The sequence below is a fragment of the Python bivittatus genome, unplaced genomic scaffold (assembly GCF_059951505.1).
Source record: "Python bivittatus isolate LINGU-HERP-01145 unplaced genomic scaffold, Pbiv_v1 ctg000120_np1212, whole genome shotgun sequence".
In the NCBI taxonomy this organism is placed as follows: domain Eukaryota; kingdom Metazoa; phylum Chordata; class Lepidosauria; order Squamata; family Pythonidae; genus Python; species Python bivittatus.
The window spans coordinates 9229938-9250253 of record NW_028277037.1 but is presented as its reverse complement, the minus strand read 5'-3'; the positions used below and the strand labels follow the sequence as shown (position 1 = coordinate 9250253).

The 20316-nt window shown below is 40.1% G+C and overlaps 1 protein-coding gene across 2 annotated transcripts; it reads left to right on the top strand.

Annotated features, from left to right (window-relative positions):
- The first annotated feature begins 11741 nt into the window (after nucleotides 1-11741).
- On the top strand, nucleotides 11742-19568 carry SYPL1 (synaptophysin like 1). 2 transcript variants are annotated; one of them, XM_007440234.3, is made up of 5 exons: nucleotides 11742-11835; nucleotides 13366-13484; nucleotides 15092-15296; nucleotides 17282-17470; nucleotides 18695-19568. In XM_007440234.3, exons 1-5 carry the CDS (start codon nucleotides 11767-11769, stop codon nucleotides 18821-18823), a joined length of 711 nt encoding a protein of 236 aa, XP_007440296.1. In that variant the 5' UTR covers nucleotides 11742-11766; the 3' UTR covers nucleotides 18824-19568. The 2 variants fall into 2 exon arrangements, with proteins under 2 accessions (XP_007440296.1, XP_087991118.1); XM_088134992.1 differs by lacking the exons at nucleotides 13366-13484; nucleotides 15092-15296.
- The last annotated feature ends 748 nt before the right edge of the window (nucleotides 19569-20316 follow it).

Below are 20316 nucleotides of genomic sequence, written 5' to 3'. Positions count from 1 at the left end.
AGCTAGGTTTTTGGGAAGATATATCATTCTTATTGCTTAATATCACAACACTACAAACACTGCCAAGTTTTCTGGCAAATGGCAACTGCTTTAAAGGTTTAAGGAATATTTGCTGGAATCCTGACTTTCTTCCATTGATTAAATGTTTGTGTTTCTAGTGGAAAGAAATGGATCGAAGGAAAAGGATGTTCAACTAAAGGAATTATTTGGCAACTTTTTCTTTACTACTAGTAAGTTGCTTTGTAATGTAAAAGTTCTACCAGATACAGTATAGGATGAAAATGAAGTTACTGACTCCACTTGGCCTCTTCTGATTACTTGATAGCCCCTTAAGCTAGAACACTCTTTTGGCTTCATTCTTCCCTATATTTTTAGCAATTGCTCTATGAGCTCACATGGCTATTTTTGGCAAAAAATACCAAGTGAGAAAGGCATATTTATAGCATCATGTTTGTCTTGGGTACTGGATTTTGTGAGAAGTGCTCTTATGAATAATATACTATTTCATTGACCAACTAGAGACCACTGTAACTATAGAACAGACTTCTTAATTGTCCTGAGATAATTGGAGATCAGATACCAGCAAAAAGATAAATGAAAGAGTGCTATTTCTTACCTAGTTCCTTAGCCAAGAAATCTGTAACTAATTTAACAACATATGCCCCTTTTTATTAATAGTTTGAGTGTTTAATGGGTTGGTGAATATAATTGAAAAAGCTATATATTGTTATTCTTGTAATATGCTTAGGTTCTAGTGTGTAAAGGAGAAATCTGGGTTCAAGAATATAACATTCAATTGAGCTCTCTACAGATTGGCAAAGTTATGTTGACCTTTTTTTGGTATTACTCTTTTAAATTGTAAGAGTTCTAATGCCAAAACTCTCTAGGAATTTAACTCCCAGATAAGCTCTCCCATTTGATCTAGTAGAAACTTGTCTAAGACACTTATCTAAAAGTCCAAAAATAGAATACTTGCTTTCTGATGGCAGCTTGGTTGAATATTATAAAATGAAATATAACGGTGTCCCACTGGATATCATGTCAGCATCCAGACATATTAACATTTCTGTTAAAATGGCTTTATTCAAAATGTTTTTTCCTAACCAACACTATTTTAAATGAAAAGGTGATTTATAAGTGGACATTTTAGAGATATATGAATGACTTATAACCTGATTTATTTATTAATCTGGGATACTGCAGGTGCTTTCAGCTAAAGCTGACTTCCCTTTTTAATGAAAAAGGGAATGTGACTTTCTGAAGAATCAGTCTTTTTCATTTTACCTGAAGTCTAGGTGCTAATATTCTAATATTTAGGTTCTAACATTTTAATGAAAGCTGTTCTTGAGACCATGAGTTCTAGTCCTGACTTAGGCATGAAGCGGGTAACCTTGGAGCAGTCCTTCTTTCTCAGCCCTAGGAAGAAGGCAGTAGTGACTAGTGACTTCTGAAAATCTCGCCAAGAAAACTGCTTGGACATGTTCAGATAGTCGCCAGGAGTCAAGACTGACTTGAGGTCACGCATGCAAAAAATGTAATGCTCTAATATCAAGTGGATGCCCTTGCTGAGGCTTCCTGCTACAGGGATTCACTGCCTTTGAGGGAAACTGGATGAATGATGTTGGCAGACAGGCAAGCAGCAGGGAATGGTAGTTGCCAGCCCCTTACCACTCTCTTTCCCACACCATAACTAACCTACTAAAATGCTTGCTCGCTTGTACTTAGTACTGATGGCCTAATTCTCACAATTAGCAGATGGGAATGTTCTTTTCTGGTTTTGATACTGTACATGGGGGAAGGCTCACATAATTGAATAATCCACCCTATTCCCCCTTTCTTCATAAATATCCCCCCTTTTCTCTATAACATAAAGAATTACCTGAAATCTTGTGTTCTAGTACAAGGATTTGTATATTTTTAAAGGAAAGCTTTCCTTTATGGAACCTTTTGCCTGCGTTCTGAAGTAATCTGTGAGAAATTATTTTCATCTATGGTTTTATATGTATATATTATATATACATATACGATGTGTGTGTGTACACACACACATACATGCATAATAAACATGTATATACCATAGTATCATCTTGAGAATACAGGTAGTCCCCGGATTAAGAATGCCTGGTTTACAGAGGACCCATTGTTAAGAACAGAGCCTATTGTAGCAAAATTCAAGGTAAATACACAATGATTCGAGTTAAATACACAATGGTTTGAGTTAATTACACAATATTACTTATCCAGTGTTATACAGTACAATAATACTGTTCTGGCTTACATACAAATTCGACTTAAGAACAGACCTTGGGAACAGAACTTATTCTTAAACTGGGTACTACCTGTATACCCTTCATTATTAAAAAGAAAATCAGGAACCTCTTTGAAGTTATGAATCTCATTGATGGAGAACCACAGGAATTGTGGAATGAAATTCAATTCAGATCTTTATTACAATTATGGAATGAAATCAAAGAATTTGCTAAGGATGAATGTGAAAAGAGACTGCCAACAACTAAGAAACAGAAGAAAGCTAACTGGATGCCAGAACAGTTGGTGGAAATTGCCAAGAGCAGGACAGAAGGCAAAGTCAAGCAGAACAAAGATTTTTATAACAAAAGTTAATAAGGAACTATAGAAAGCTATTAGAAAAAAAGAACACTATTACAATGATATCTGTAAAGACAAGATGGAAGAACACATGGAAAACACAAGGGAAGTTTTCAATCTTGAGAACAGTGTTGATAGGAAAATAAACAAATGGCTCATTGAAAAATTAATACAGAATTTTCACTGGGGGATGAATGATATTATCATATTTTGGATGCGTGAAAGTGGATCTCCTTTGAGAAGTCTGTAATACTGGGAAAAGCTTCTCCTAGGAGAAGAAGAGAACCACCAGCAGCCAAGGTCAATGAACTTAATTATTACCACAATGAATGTACCCATGTGAGACTTCAAAGGCTGTTGGAGAGAGAGCATCCTCGAGAGAATCTATGTAGTTGCTAAGAGTCAACATTGACTTGATGGTACTTAATCAGTTATACATAGTTGTAGAGAAACAGCTTTTCTTCTGCTGCTGTGGTACTTAATCAGTTATGCATAGTTGTAGAGAAACAGCTTTTCTTCTGCTGCTGTTTATAAGAACTGAGTCATGAGTCAGTACTCTGCTACATCATGTTAATGACTCTGCCTGCTATTTTGAAAAAGACCATGAAGGCAAACACAAGGAAATACAAGCTTCAGATAATACTGAATATTATCTAATATTGTGCAGAAGACACCGGAACTTAATCAGTGGTATCAGACCAAAAGGCAACTTTGTGAAATATCATCTTCCTACCCCATCAGATTCCTGAGGACAAGTCTGAGTCAAAAACACTCAAAGGTCAATATATCTTGGTAAATAAAGACTTAATAGGACATAGCACATGTCATTGCTCACTCTGTACTTCTTTAAGTGTAATACAAAACCAAAGGGGAGTCTTTAGCAGCAGAAATTAACCTGGGCGTTAAATGCAGCAGCTTTTCCCAATAGCTGGAGACCTTAGAGTTGATTGATATGAGTCTTAGCTGTGTCTACAAGAACTTTTAATACACTGATTTCACACTGTTTCAAAAGCAGAAGAGATTGTTGAGTTGAATGAATGAAATGGAAGCCTGGGAGGAGAAAGATGTGGTTGGGGGTGGTGGGTGGTTGGGGACCTTGCTCACAAGGACAAGAGAATGAAAGGGAACAAAATTAAAGCTGATTTTCCAAGACTTGACATAAACCACCATTTTCTACTGTTTGGTCTATTTTCTACTGCTCACTGTGTCATTGCTTGTTGATTTCTTGCCAACATCAGGTGATGCACAAGAGCGTACAGCAGGAGAGGTGCAGCAAAATTATTGCGTAGTAGGGTTCATGAAAACTTAGCACATAGTTGCTTACTTGAAGACAGATACAAACATAGAATTTGAGGGAACGTTCTTTTGGATAACACTAAGCTGTTTGGTCTCATATTTCATTTATATTCAAGTTTTATTTTTTCATACCCATAGAAGACAACAAAAGAATCAAAAGTATGGTTGCAATTTATATGGCTTACCAGGGAATAACCCTGTTGACGCTATTGGAACGTTTCTGAAGAAATGGGCATAGAAAAAACAGCTATATGTTTCTACATGTATGATTTATCATTAAACACCATGAGAAGTAAAGAAAAATACTGTTCTTTGAAAGATACTTGAAACCAAAAGCCAGATTACTCCATAAATAATCAAGTGGATTTTTAACCCTATAAACAGAATACTAAGAAAAAATGTGCTTACTATTTTCTTCTCTTACCAATTTGTGCTATTCCGTCTTTCTGCATTTTTCTTTTAAAAATAAAAATCAAAATCACCAATGGCTTGTTTTGATTCCTCTCGTGGCCTTTTTATAGTTTGGTGGATGCTCTGAAAAGGGAAACAGCTGCCAAGGACTTTCCGGGGTTACATAACATTTCTCCTTGCTAGTGCCAAGGTCATCCATGGCACTGTAATATATCGTTCTGGAAAATCAGAAGGGCAGCGCACTCCAGCTAGATGAAATAGGCAAAGAGAGAAAAAGGAAATTGGATATACAGTATATGCCATTGGACCAGACAGGACTCTAGTACATGGCCCAGAGGAAGCATGAAATGGTGGGGGGTACAGAACGGAGGCTGAACCAAAGAAAATGGGAATTTGCAACAAAATGTTGCTGCGTGCTCCCCTATCTTCAGCTTTCCTCCCAGCCAGAGAGCATTCCATAACAACTGAGCGTGGAATCTTGCTAGGCTTAGTTCCTTAATTCCTTTGGTTCCTCCCCACTAATTTTTAATTTATTACTGATTTCCCTCCCCAACTTACAAGCCAAGAGTCATTTGAAATGAACCAGCCCCAATTCAATATTTAGTACACACAAAAATCGATGTGCAAAATCCTTCCCCTCAGGAAACTGATAAAACCAATTACACACTACATAATTATACCAATTATACACTAAAATAAAATAAATTGGTAAAAAAACTGATGATTTCACCCAGCTACAGCAGCTAGGTTATTATAACTGTCCCTCCAGATGATTAACTGGGTTTTTTTTTCTGTATTGAATATGATTCTTGGTTTTTATATGCAATATTGCTACTGAATCATTTTTAATGTGGCATCAGGGGAAATTAGTACACCCACAGAAATGTAAGCAAATTAACTTGTTTAATTAAATATATTTTAAAAAATATTTTAAAAATTGAAATAAAACAAAATTCTGTCCATTTCTTCCGGAGGTGGTTTTAAAGTGTGTGCTGCGAAGCACAGACTTTAAAAACCAAATGCATCCACAGGCCAGAAATTAATTGCATTCTCTCTGATATATAATTCTTTTAAGTTCCCATTAAGCTTAACAAGACTTCTGAACAAACCCATTTGAGATTGCACTGTTCATGTATCAAAAAGACTTTTTGCTATTGTTCAGTAAGCATCAGAATATGATGGTCAAGAGGACCCCAATCAATGTTACAAATCATTCATCAAATTGAATCTGAGCCAACTCATAAGTTCAACATAAAGGTGCCAATGTGCTGGATATGCATGCTTAAACCCAAATTAACTCATTCGTAGGATAGTACTGCTGTAGTTATTAAAGTGTGTAAACCACCAGCAAATATTTTACAAGATACTATGGGACACAATATTAAGTATGTCTTCTCCAAACAAGACACAATAGTTTCCTTCCTTCCTCCCTCCTTCCCTCCCTCCCAATTTATACACACCACTTCAATTATTTTTTTTAACATGTTACAGGTAGTCCTTACAGCCCAAATGACTACAATTGGGACTGGAATTTCTGTTGCAAACCAATGCAGTCATAAAGCAAGATGTCACATGACTGCATTGGTTAGCAACAGCAATCCTGGCACTCCCCATTGCTGCTGTTAAGTGAATTCCAATGGTCATTAGCCAAGGACCCACCCCAGTCCAAGCCATTCTGGATTTGGTCCCTCCCAACCTTGAGCCTCAGTAAGGTAAGGGACTGCCTCCAACTCCCCACACTCGCCTATCTGCCCCCCCATCTCTGCCCTTTTGGTCACCCTGCACCCTGCCTTGTGGGGCAGCAAGCAGCCCCAGAACCATGCAGCTCCTTCGGTTGCATGTACCAGCACCCTCCTTCCCTCTTTGCTCACTTGCACGCACCATGCCCTCCTTCCCTCACTCAAGGAATCTCCAGGGGCACTTCTGGCACATCCTCTGCAGTTCACATTGGAAGCTGCTGGCCGTTCATGAGACTTCCTCCTTCCTCCTGCAAAGCCCCAGAGCCAAAGCGCAGCGTGAAGAGGGCGTGGTGTGTGTGAGCGAGCGAAGAGGGAAGGAAGGTACAGTGTGTGCGTGCGAGCAAAGGGGGAAGGAGGATGCGGTGCATATGAGTGAAGAAAGCCTGGGGTGGGTGGGGGAGATTTACCCAGATGACTTGCGATCTCCCCTGCCAGCTTCTCCATTGACTTTGCTTGTGAGCAGCCGGCAGGGAAGGTTGTAAATGGCCATCACATGATCACGGGGTGCTTGGCAACCAGTCATAAGTGCAAATGGGTTGCCAAGTGCCCAGATCATGATCATGTGACCATGCGGGCACTGCAATGGCCATAACTTCAGGGACCAGTCATAAGTTAATTTTTTCAGCACTGTTGTAACTTCCAAAGGTCGCTGAACGAATGGTCATAACTGGAGGACTACCTGTAATTCATTTGAATTATTTGGCCTCTAGAGGGCACATGTACTCTTCTGGAATGATGTATGATACATTTCTAAACTCTCATTCTAGCTGGAGCCATAGATAAGTGTCTGAGAATGGAGCCCGGTTTCATGCAAAATAAATCAGAAGATGCCAATATCCTGTTATGTTTATTAGAATTAAAAATTTCAGTGAAAAAAGAAACAGGCTTTGCAACAAGATACCCCAGAACTTGGCTGTACCAGACAACATGTCATTCTTTTGAATCCTATTGTCATGGACACAAGAGTGGGAAAGGAAACTTTAGGTCATCAGTTTTAACCTCCTGATCAGTGCAGGAATCCAAAATAAAGCAGCCCAACAAATATCTCCTCACTTGCCCAGCTACTTCACCTGAGCCACCCTTTTCTCCTTGTTAGTTGGCTGATTCTGAACTATTTAGTGCTCTTTCAGAAAAGTGCTAACCCCATATTCATTAATAGCCCAACAGGTAAGAAGCATGGAACTCTAACCTGATGTAATGGGCTGTGAGAATACAGTAACCTCGAGGAGCAGGAGGAAGAGCCACAGCTATGGCAATGGTCAGAGATTGATGTCAGCCCTTACAGGTGGACCATACTTGAACTCCAAAGTTATGAATACTAAAACAACTTTTATTATAGGGCTACAGTAACAGAATCTTGGAACTCTGAATGTGCCTCCCCGCCTCCCTGCTTTATCCTAAAATCTGAGACATTTTCTCCAATTCCATTCCTGCTTTGGACTCAGATTTCTCTTATCTAACTGTTGCCTTGGCTGCAACTCTTCCTCCTGTTCCTCAAGGTTATTCACACAGCCCATTGCACCTGCTGGGCTATTAATGTATATGGGTTTAGCCCTTTTTTGAAAGCACGCTAAACAGTTCAGGCAACTTATTAAGTGGCTAAACCTGCCATTTTTTGCCTCTACGTAACTCAGCTACTGCATGCAAAAGAAAGTGATTGGTGGTTGTTTTCTCACCAGTAGGAGAAAAAACCAGGGGAATCCACTAATTCCTTTCCTTAATTTCACCCACATAAAGTAAATAATGATAGATCTTGCAGTCAGTAACAGATTCCAGTAAAAATGTAAGAGAGAGCCCAAAGAAGTACATAATATAGGCATCCATGGGGGGACAGGAGGGCAAATGATGTCATGATGCACACCACATAACTTACAGACTTACATTCAGTGTCAGGACCCAAGGGTGAAAGGCCATGGTTTGTATGGCAACACTGCAATGCATGTTTAATTTTTATCATTGCAGTTTGTCCTGGATGTTTCTGTCAATTAATTGATTGCTGATAAGACTCCAGTTCTCTGACTTGAGAAAGACACTCTTTTCAGGCTATTTGAAGCTTGCATAATCAGAAGTAAAATAAGATTTGCTTTGCCGGATCAGATCATTAAGTAATTACACTGATATAACCTTCCTCTGTTGACAGTAACTATGAACAGTTTATTAATTTCTGGCATATGAAAGCTAAGGTCATACTGCCTCTGCTAATTTTAAGTAAGCAAGCAGTAATACTGTTGTGATTGTCATTGGTAACAGCATACAGTAGCATGACAGAAAAAGAAAATAAAAACAATAGCAATAGAGCGACCCAGTTTGGTGCAAAGGTAAAAGACCAGTCACGCTTTCTCAGCCCAATTCACCTCACAGGGTTGTTGTTGTGGGGAAAAAAAGGAGGAGGAAGGAGTATTGGGTATGTTTGCTGCCTTGAGTTGTTTATAAAAATAATAAAGGCAGGATTAAAAATCTAAAAAAAAAAAAGACCCTGGGCTAGAAAGTGGGAAACTGAGTTCTAGTCCTACCTTAGCCTTGAAGCCACCTGGTGACTTTGGGCCAGTCACTCTCTGTCAGCGGAGGAAAAATAAGGCAAAGGCAAACCCCTTCCAAAAATATTGCCAAGAAAACTGCAGAGGCTTGTCCAGGCACTGGTCAGGGGTCAGGATGGACTTGAAGGCTGCCAAAAGAAAGAACTGCAAAATGCAAAAAAAAGGGCAACATGTAAAGAAAAGGAGCTGATCTGAAAGCAGTGTTCCCATTTGCAGCTTAAAGATTTATTTCTGGTTTAAAAGAGAGCACAGCAAAAGTGGTGACTTGCCTGCTAAGTCAGCAATCTGGTCTGCCATCATCCTGCATCGCAGCTTGTCGACCACCGATGTTTCCTCCCCATCCTATCCTAGATGGGGCAATTGAGAACATAGTGAATGAGCTTCTAAACTTGGTTGGCTTGACAGGGACAAAGGGGTCATTCGAGGGGCCATTTGCAAAATCTCCTTGTGAGATACGTGGAAGGCATGGTCTGTAAGTGAAGGTCCTTCTTCAGTAAAGCACTGGGAATATTAACCAGATACTGGAAGAAGCTTCTGTGTTTCTTACTGGGCAGCCCCAGAATGAAACTGTGAGGACTCTACCACTGGACCTCTAGTATCTGGCCAAATGTATTCTTTGCATTTTCTTTTAAGGTAATACATTCTGGCTTGTAAGGTTCCAGATGACCATTAGGTGGCGGCAGAGAGAGTTGAAAGCCATCTACAACAATTGAACACTGCAATTGTTCCTTAGATGACCACTAAAACAGGGTTTCTCAACCTCAGCAACTTTAAGATGGGTGGAGTTGAAGTCCACCCATCTTAAAGTTGCTGAGGTTGAGGAACCCTGCACTAAAAAGCACCAAATTTCTTTCAAACCTTAATAGGCTGATTCATTTCTTTGGACCAATCAAATTAATAGAAAAGGGTGTGGTGCAAGGCAAGGCATTTTAGTAATCCAGAACTCTTGCTCCAGCTTGCTATTCCTAAAAACAAGGAAGAAGCAAAAAGGAAGAAGTTCAAAATATAAAATGGATGTTTAAAGCCAGCCGTGAAATACAGGGGATGGACTCAAGACAAGGTCAATGCAGAGCTGTGTTTTTCAGACTTGGCGACTTTAAGAGGGGTGGACTTCAACTCCCAGAATTCCACACAGTTGAAGTCCACACAGCTTAAAGTTGCTAAAATTGAGAAACACTGCTCCAGACTGTAACAGAAAGTCAGTCTTCAGAAGCAGATGGGTGGAACCAAGAATGCAAGATTTGATAGAATTAGCTCAGATTACGGATGGCCAGACTTTCAGCATGGTTCTTCTTTACCTTTAATGGTTGCACTGGGGAGTTACAGGAGGTGCAAAGGTACTTCAACATTGCTGTTAAAAGTACTGGAAATGCTTAGAGCCCTGACACTTTCTGCATATATCTTAAAGCTACAGGCAGGAGTCTTGCTCCTGAAAAAATGAATCCTCTCTTTGATTTCTTTCTAGCAGCACTTCAGGGTTTCCGGGGAGGCTGGGGCCAAAGTGCTCCAGCAAAATCCTATTTCATGTTATACCCGCACACCAACTCTTACAAAACCAGCAGTTTTCACTTTTATATCTCTGCTTTTCTGAAATAAATGCACAAACTGCTCAGGGATACGAGTGCTTCAACAATATTGGCAGGGGGTGGTCAAAAAAGTCAAGATGGTGTTTGTGACCATGCCATTGAACCCTTTTTTACATGTGTTGTGCACGTAATGGGGAGGACTTTGATCACATGGTCATGGACTCTATCGTGACTTTTTTGACCTTCCTCTACAAATGTACCTTATACACATGGGCTGAGGTCACAGAGTGTTTGTCAAGATACTGAACCACAAACTACCTGGCCACATTTTACGCTAGCACAATATGTATTCATAGTCGTATTAGCTAAGCCAACATGGGCTCTTGCTTTAATTTAGTATGTTACAGGAGTCAATTGTGGCTTTTTCAATAAAAGTTTAAAAACCATGGTTTAATGCCATGTATGCAGGGCTTGGATGACTGTTCACACTAAGAGAATCACTGTTTTTTTCTGTTGTTGGTTCCTTAATGGTTTGTTAAATGCAAAGACATAAAACCTAAGCTCCTATTTTTTTGGGGGGAAAGGGGCTTCTTTAATGCAGGATAGCTGCCTCTACTGCTGCTGCTGACATTTTAGATATTAGATTTAAAACCCTCTATTAACTTCTTCAAAAAAAGTTAGACAGGTATCCCTCTTCACTGGCAAGACAAAGGCTCCCTTTGTAAAATTAGCCGTTGTGTAAAAGGTGTATTTAGAGAGCGTGAAAGAGTAAAGTTTCCTTCAAGTTGAATTCAGTTTCATGGCTCATAACTGCCTTTTTCTGGGATAGTTTTTTAAAACTTCTTAGTCTGGTCCACAGCCCTCAGTATCTCCTAGTGGTCTCCCATCCAGCCAGATCCAATCCTGCTTAGTTTTTCAAGGCTGGCTGGGTGCTGCCAACACAACCTGCTCTCCAGAAGCAGAATTGTTTGCAGCCAACCTTTTAGCCTGCTAAGCTTCGCTGGTTCTGAAGTAACACGGTTCTCCCATCAGGTCAACTTAACCAAGGAAGAAAAAACTCTTCTGCCCTGGGCTTCCAAAAATGGAACTTCCTCTGGCAGGGGAAGTCTTCAACTGAGCAAATACATAAGTAGAAGAGAGCCATTTTGGTGTAGCAGCCAAGGTGCTGGGCTAGCAGGTGGGAGGCTGTGAGTTCTAGTCCTGCCTCAGACATGAAAGCCAGCTGAGGGGTTTTGGCCAGTCCCTCTCTCTCAGCCCAGCCCACCTCACAGGGCTGTTGCTGGTGGGAGTGTTGAGTATGTACCCTGCCTTGAGTTGACAAAAAATACACCAAACAAATATGGGTGTTCAGCCGTCCATCCTCGGGCCGGGAGCCACGCAGAGCTTCCCACAGCCCGGCTCTGCCCATGCAGACGACGTCCAACTGGGCTTCTTCCAGGCCATTGTGAGATGACAGTTGGAGAAGGAGGAGAAGGGCATCTGATTGGCTGGGGGGAGTGGGCGGAGCCTGGGGCAGCAGGTTCTATAGGGCCAAAGAGGTCCACCTGATGCTCCAGGGCACAGCGAGCTTGGAGATAAGGCTGAGTGGAGCTTCCAGTCTCTCGTCCCCTGGCCTCTTGTGTGCCTCCCCTCCTCCTCCTCCTGCAGAACATGAGTGATTTTCACCTTGACCTTAGCCCCCTCAAAGAGCCCCTAGGTTTCATCAAGCTGCTGGAGTGGGTGAGTGGTTTGGGCAGGGAGCTTCGCCACGCCCGGCTTCCCTTGAGGAGCTGCTTTGCAAGTTGGGGTGGGGGGTGTAAGGTGAATATGCACCCCAAAGCTGTTTGTGTGGGCCATCCTGACCCTCAGAGCAGGCAACTGTCATTAGGGGGAGTGGGTCCTGCAAACTCCCCTCCTGTGGGTAAATTCAGAAAATTGGATTAATTCATGTACTCACGGAGTAAGTGTGGGAGGTACATGGAGTCTCTCCTCCAAAGACTTAGTGGAATAGGATACACAATGTTTCTAGGCCAAAAAGGCTGTGAGGCCTGTTGTTTTTTCTACTACAGAAATGCTGTAGCTGTTTCTCTCCTGTTACAACTTTCTTGCTAGGCCTGGGGCAACCTTTTTTTTTTCTGGCTGGTCTATAAAGTTCCCTTTGAATATGTATTCTTTGCCAAGTGGGATGCTCTTTGTAATCAATGTAATAAGATGCCTCTTCCACAAAATATTAAATTGTAGGACAATTTCTCTTGTCCCGCTATACTTACGTGGGAGCTTCCCTTGGTGCTTGTCAAAGCTTAAACCTTGGGTTTTGAACTTAGGATTTCAGACATGTGTATATTATGTTAGTTAAAGTTGTTGCCTCATGTTGTACAGCCTCTTCATATTTATGGCTGGCAAATATTTCTGATGAAAGCCAGGTTACTCATGTGGTGTATATGCTGAGCTCTTATTTGATTTTGTATCAGCTGGATTCACACATCACAACAGGCTATGGTGTGTTGTAGCCCTGACAAGCCATAAACAGTGGTTTATAGTCAACAGCTTGGTACATGCATCATGTTAAGCCCAAGCCTAACAAATCATAATCTAGCATACTGTATTATATAAATTAGCACAGACCAAATTAGGCATTGTGTTTTAATACTAGGCAAATGGCTGATGTGTGAAGTCATTTGATAAACGTATTAAAATTGAATCCAATAGCGCCCCACAAAATCTCTGATGTCTTGCAAAAACAGACTTCAACACTATTTATTCTCGATCCTAATTTCTGCACCCTAAAGTACATTTTTAAGAGACTGGGGCTGAGTTTACATTACATTCCAAGCCATGAACGCTCATTAGATTCACACATTCTGCATAACTGCTTTAACTATGGTTTATTGAGCAAATGACAACTGGCTGGCTTTGCACAACCCACTCATAAACCGTTGTGTCTGGGTTTACATAACATGCTGAACCAAAGCTTAACAAAAGGCATTATGGTGTAACAAATTGTGCAAACCTAGTCCCTATTATTATTCTATCCCATCATCTCAGGCTGGTTTTTAACGTTTGTGACTTCTTGTTCATGCACCCACTTCATGCTTGTTGCACCCAAAAATTCCTTGCTTGAGCCTTTTTACCCCACCTGACTTCAATTTCCATTTTTGAGCCTTTTAATACCAAAATTAGTTTCTTTTTTTTTTTTTTAAGAAAGTTCCTACTCTCTGTTATCATCTCCCTTTGCAATAATGCTAGAATCAGAATGTTCTTTTTCTATAGCTTTTTTCAGTATTTGCATTTGCTTCATGTGGAGGATATAAAGGTGTCACCACACTTCTAGTCTCCTGTCAAGGGCTGGTGAACAAAACAGTAACAGCCTCTTTCGGCTATCCTTTCAGGTGAGTTCCTCCTGTGTTTCTTGTGTGTAAATCCCATCAGGATGTAGGCTGTTAACAGGTTTCCCACAAGAATGGGTTTCCTCTAGAACAAGGTTCCTCAACCTCAGCAACTTTAAGATGGGTGGACTTTAACTCCCAGAATTTCCCAGCCAGCATGGCTGGCTGGGGAATTCTGGGAGTTGAAGTCCACCCATCTTAAAGTTGCTGAGGTTGAGGAAGCCTGCTCTAGAATGGATCTTTAACTTTTTTTTGCACCATGAACCCCTCCAAGAATCTGGGGAAAAGTGTATTTAACTACATAAACTAAAATGCATAGACATCAATTGTATTACAAACTAAATCAATTATGCTCAAATACAGTTATTAAGAAATAACATATATGTGATAGAATAATATATGTGCCTCTTTGTTAAGCATGCTGGCAGGGGAATTCTGGAAGTTGAAGTCCACACATCTTAAAGTTGCCAAGTTTGAAAAACACTGTGTTAAATCAATGACAAGATAATACCCCTTTTTGTTTGGAAGTTAAACATTTTTGGGATCTAGCAGGCATAAATTACTTTGTTGCCTACATGCATTATTGGATGAAAAGCTAAATTTTAGTTAGAGTAAGTGAAAATAAAGCTGTAAATTGTTTTCCTACCCAAGTTCACACACCTCCTGAAATCTATCCAGGGGCCCCCAGGTAAGAAACTCTGCTCTAAAAGATAAGCAGGTGAAAAATAGATCAATGTTCCTAAATAATTGTCTGGAGAACTTTCCCTGTAGCGGTGGCAATTGTGTAAATGTAGGTACACATATATATGCTCAAGCAGTAGTCTCTTTAAAACTTTTTTGGCAGTATTCTCTGAAAAAATATCTGGTTTTACAGATTTTTTAAAAAAAACTCTATGTGGCATGAGTTTTGTTATAGGAGTGATGATACTGAACAAGCTTTCTAGCAAAACAACCTTGTTTTGCAATATTTGCTAAAACGGCTTTCAAGACCACAGATGTGCACAGAATGAGCCTCATTTTTTCCACGTGTTGCTTGGTGTCAGGATAAACTGCTAAATCTTATCTGTTCAGTTCGTCTGTTCAGTCTTCATGATGGCTTAATCTAGGTTTAAAAAGATAAAACTAGTATTGATGTGGTTTTTAAAGCAGGCTTAAGGTAATGTCTTTAGTTTTCTAGGGTTTAGTTATTTCCAAAGATGTATTTGCCTGCCCTGTGCACCTTTTAACTTTGACAACAGTATATAATCCACAGTTTTCTTCAGAAGCATTTGTGGGGGAAAGATAAAAAAAAGTCAAGATGGCAGTCATGACCATGTGATCAAAGCCCCACCCCTTTTTACATGGATTGTGCATACAATTTACATTAAAAAGGGATGGGTCTTTGATCACATGGTCATGGCTGCCATCTTGACTGTTTTGACCCTGCCATGGATGCCTCTGGTTTTCTTCAATGTGTTATCAGAAACATGGGATATGCCCTCCTAACTTTCTATTATACATAAATCTAACCTCAGCATTCCAGCTATATAGACTTATATTTGTTAATACGTTTTTATAATAGCAGATTATCCTGATAATTCTGAGACGTTCTTCATCTTCGGTTTGTGCAGGTTGAACAAAGTTGTATTTACTTCACCAGATCCTACCCAATGCAATGGCACTTGGACAGATTTCTATCTTGTGGGAAACTTTTCCTCCTCTGCGCAGTTCTTTGTCACGTTTGCAGTCCTGATCTTCTTCTATTGCATGGCTGCCCTGGTGATGTACCTTGGCTATATGCACGCATATCGGAATGGTAGTAATTTCCCAATGATTGTAAGTTGTTAAGATTCAAGTTGGATGATAAAAAGGAGAAAGACATTATTTTGGATAGCTTTGGAGTTAAGTCAACAGCTACGTAGGGTTTACTATTAACTTTGTAAGTCAAAAATCTGTTGGAGTTGGGTGGCTAATAAATTCAAACAAATCAAAAATAAATAGTTTTCAGGCTTCTAAACATAGACTTAAGACATTATTTGGAATCTACTGGAGAGCGACATGGTATAGTGGTTAGACCAGACAAATCAGATTCAAATCTATGAAAGTGAATTCTCCTCCATGACCTTAGATAATCACGCTTGGGGCCTAACGTTTGCTGGGTTTTGCTGGGAAGGTGGAGCAATCAATGTGCAGTCCACTCGACTTCTTAGAAAAAGGTCAAGATAAAAATTGCAAGAAATTTCTGATTATATTTAGGGTGCACGGCTGTTGCTTTACAGAGACTCTATCCAATGGAAGTTCAAGCTATCAGAACTGTTAGAAGTTCCCTTCATTTGGGGTAGGTAATTTGTCTTCAGGTTCATGACTGGACCTGAAGTTGACAAATCTACATGTTGAAGTAAAATACAAGACAGAACAGTGTATCTTCCATTTCTAAAAAGATTCTCCAAAATTGTGCCATCCTGTTGGGATTGTAACTGTAAAATTCCTACCACATATCTGGAGGGGAAGATGCTGATCCAGAGCTGTGTTTTGGATATTGTTTTGTGCTGAAGAAAGGAACTGCTTCTAAAGTTCTCTGAAAACCATTCTCTACAAAGGCATATCCTGTCTCCACAGTTTCTGCCCATCTACTGTAGTAAGATCAGGCAGGGGGGAAGTGGGGATTCCAGGTCTTCTTGATTAAACAATGTCATCTATCAAGACCTAGGAAGTGGAATTTCATTCCCTCGAAGAGTCATATGGCTCCCACCCTGACTGTGTTCTGAAAATCTCTGAAATCCAGGGCTTACAACCACCCAGGCCCTGAGGCAGGGTGATTGTAAGCCCATATAAGATTCTTTTTTGCTAGAGCTATATGGTGTTTTATTTTTGTGATTTATATATGTGATTTATTTTTCTGTTTTACTGTTTCCTCCTTTTTAAAAATGGAAGCCTCCCCCCCAGAGTGGCCTGAGTCAGGTGGCCTCTAAATTGTATAAAATAAATAAATATCCAAGATCTTATCTTAATTGCTATGTTAGATCAGGGAGAGTTTTTAATTCTGCAGTGAGGGGCTTTGTTTGCATGACGTGTGTTTGCATTTAACATTGATCGTACTGTCCTGGGACTAACCTGATGACCCCACGAACCGCCTCAGCAGCACCCCTACCTAATCTTCTGATGGGATAAGGTCCTCCAGCAACCTTTGTGCCAGCCCTTCTGTCCTGAGCTTTTTCTTAGGTTTTGCAAACATCCCAAAAGCCAGGGAGACCCCACTGCAGTTGGAGCTGTTTTACCCTAGATACAGAGCAGCTAATCCTTTTTGAAGCCTTTTGCTTTTGCAGGAAGAACCCAGGAGCTCCTATTTGGGGGAGGGGGATATGGACCAGCAGAGATGTTGCTTCTGAGTGACACTACTTTGTACCTCCTTCTGTGCGCAAGTAATTTTCCTGGAGAAATAACAGCAAGCCAGCTGCAGAATCCATAGGTTGGAACCTTCTCCATGCCAATAAGTCCTACACATGTTAAAAATGAAAGACTATAGAACAGATTGCTCAGATTCCTTTACGATTACCTACATCCTCTTCATTTTTGTAGCTGTGTATTTCAAGGGCTAGCAAGCAGGCGGTTCTTTCAATTCTGTAATCCAGTGTTTCTCAACCTTGGCAACTTTAAGATGTGTGGACTTCAACTCCCAGAATTCCCCAGCCAGCACGCTGGCTAGGGAATTCTGGGAGTTGAAGTCCACACATCTTAAAACTGCCAAGGTTGAGAAACACTGCTGTAATCTGAAGCTTTAATATATAAGCAAAACTGGTAACTTCTTTCTTTGTCTTCAGGATTATGTTTTCACTCTCAGTGCTGTCTTTCTGTGGCTAGTCAGCAGTGCTGCCTGGGCAAGGGCTCTGGTTGATATCAAAGTATCAACTGGTCCCCACATTGTGGAAGAAATACCGGCTTGCAAAATACTTGGATCGTCCTGTGTGTTTGCTTCCGTTTCCAGCATGGGAAGTTTGAATGTGTCTGTGGTATGTATGTCAAATACGGTTTAGTGGTGTGGATATGCCTGTTCATCAAGCTAGAACATGTGTTCACAGGGTAGGGTCAGAAGAGTCAAGACGGTGGCTGTAGTAGTGCAGTTGAAGCACCTTTTTTTAAAATATGTATTGAATGTGTGACACCATAAACAACAGACCGAGTTATGATCACACCATCTTGACCGATATCTTGACCTTTTTGACCGTATCCTGCAGATACGCCTGACTAAAACCAAACTAAGTAGTGGAACTTGGGGGAAGCTGGATATGAAACCAGAGAACAGTGAACAGAACAGCAGTTTGCTGGGCAATAAGGCTAAAAGAGGGCGATGTTAATCTACTGTTTCAAAGTGCTATTCTTAAAATGAAGCTAAAATTACTGCCTTGGATACTTAGCCCCAAAGGAAAAATATCCTGACATTATAACAAGAGGGCAGTTTTTGGTCAGGGAAATATCTAGAAGGATGCTAGAAATGAGCAAGAACAACTTCCCATTTCTGGAAACAATTTGTGAAAGATGTTCAGGCTGTATGGAGAATGGAATAGATGATGGGAAGAGGAGAAAACACACTGAAAATCTCTTTTCCTGAGAATTTGTAGTGCAGTTCTAGGTTTCATCATCTTTATTCTGTACTGTAGCCTCACACTGGCCCCTCCTCAATTGCTTCTGAAGTTAAATGCACTTAGTTTATAATCTGGGTGGTCTTAATTCCAGCTGGGTTGATGGGAGTTGTAATCCATCACTTACGGAGTTTTTAGCGAAGGATCAGTAACTGAAAGACAAAACTGAATTTGGCTCCCTCGCTGTCCGTATAAATATTGAGTAGACTTGATACTGGGAAGTGAAACTTGGTCGCAAGTGAATCATATGATTTGGTCTTAGAAATTCTGCAAATTACCCATATAATCTGTCCACTTTGTTTAGGACGCTTACTTTCCATGCCATTAAAAAAAAAAATCAATCTCCATAATGATGCTGAAGAGTTCATGCTTCTAGAAGGTTCACAATCTTTGCAGCCTGTCTCCAATTTGGTGGCCATAATATAGAGGGACTGGGTAGACTGCTCTAGAAAAATAGGCATTACTTCATATATGATCTTTAAATGGAGCGATCTGATGTAGAATATGTCTTTTCATTGTCCCATTAAAAAATGATGTAAAACATGGATTGATTCAGTTGTAATACAGAACTAATTAAGACCTTCCTTCTTGCAGGTTTTTGGCTTGCTAAATATGATTCTGTGGGGAGGAAATGCTTGGTTTGTATACAAGGAAACTAGTCTGCATAAACCTAACAGTAGTTCTCCAAACTCTGGGTTCTATCCACCTGCATCAGGAATCTGAACAGTTGGAGATTTATGCTAAAATAGCCATGTTTCATATTGTTGACAAGTTTGAATACACTGCATTTCAAAATCTTTTACTATTAACTTTCACAAATATACAACTTGGAAAAAACGCCTGGTGTGGATAGGAAATGAGTATTTTTGAAAGAATTTATCTTAATTTGATACTTTAATTTAGTCAAACTCACAGATGTTGTCAACCTAGAAAAGAATCTTTTTGGCAAAATACATTTCTGTTGTAATTGTAAAACTGCATTTGACTTAATTCTTGCCTGTATGTATAATCATATTCAAGTTATACTGTACTTATGTTTTGTCGTAATCTGAGAGACTTGAAATAATTGTTGTGCATTATATTGATAAACTGCTTTATCAATAGGCAAATTAACTGTCTGCTTAAACAGTTGTCCGGTTTAAAAAGTTTCCTCCACACCAGAAAAGTTATTTTTATATTTGTGATTTCAGTGTAAAAGTGCTACTCTAGAAAAAAGATTGGATACAACCTGAATACCATGTGATATAATAACTGAGGTAAATCTACATGTTTGGGTTGGTAATAAAACTATCACCAGTGATGTATTTTAAATTGGAAAAGTTCTCTCTGGTCTTGAGAATGCAAGTTATGTGGAGGGAAGAACACAACTCTTAAGAAAATGCTGAATTACTTCTAAGTTTGACTGTTGAAAAAATGGATGCTTAATGTTTTCAAGCATTGTCTCTGACATATACTCCTGTACTTTGGATTCAGTTTACCCTAATAAATTGATGTTTCTAGAAATCTGGCCTGTTGTCCTGAAAATATTGTAAAGCAGGAACTGGCAAAACCTAGAGCAGTTTTCCTTTCACTGTAGAATACCAGTGTGCAGAGACCTCTTCATCCTTCCAATTATTCATTAGATTTATATCCTGCCTTTTGTACAGGAGCTCAAAGCATCGCAGATAAATCTCAGATCTATTTTTCCCCATGTCAGCAACCTTGTGAGGGAGACTGGCTTGGGAAAGAGTGACTGGCCCAAGGTCACCCAGTTGGCTTTCATGGTTGAGGGTGGGTGAGAACTTGGGTTTTCCTTCTCCTGACCCAACATCTGAACTACCACACCATACTTGTATGTATCCCTTGAGTACGGGTTAGGAAAAAGCTTCATGTATGGCAATCTCTCCTTTTGTCCTTGGTCCTCTGCATCACACTCAAAGCACTGGCATTTTTAGGATTCTGCTGCATCTCCCAGCAGATGGCCTTCAGAGGCAGTCACACGGGGGGATCTCAATGACCTAATAGCCACTGATTCCCCCATGACTTCCAGGAATTGGTCCAACCCTTTTCTGAAGCCAGCCAAGCTGGTAGCCAGCATCGCATCTCATGGTAGCAAATTCCAAAGTTGAATCACACGATGTAGGAAAAAGGGGATGCAACTTAACTAGAAGCACAAATAATTTTACTCTGTTCAAGTTTGGTATAAGATCCCCTTACATGCCAGTTATTCCACACAC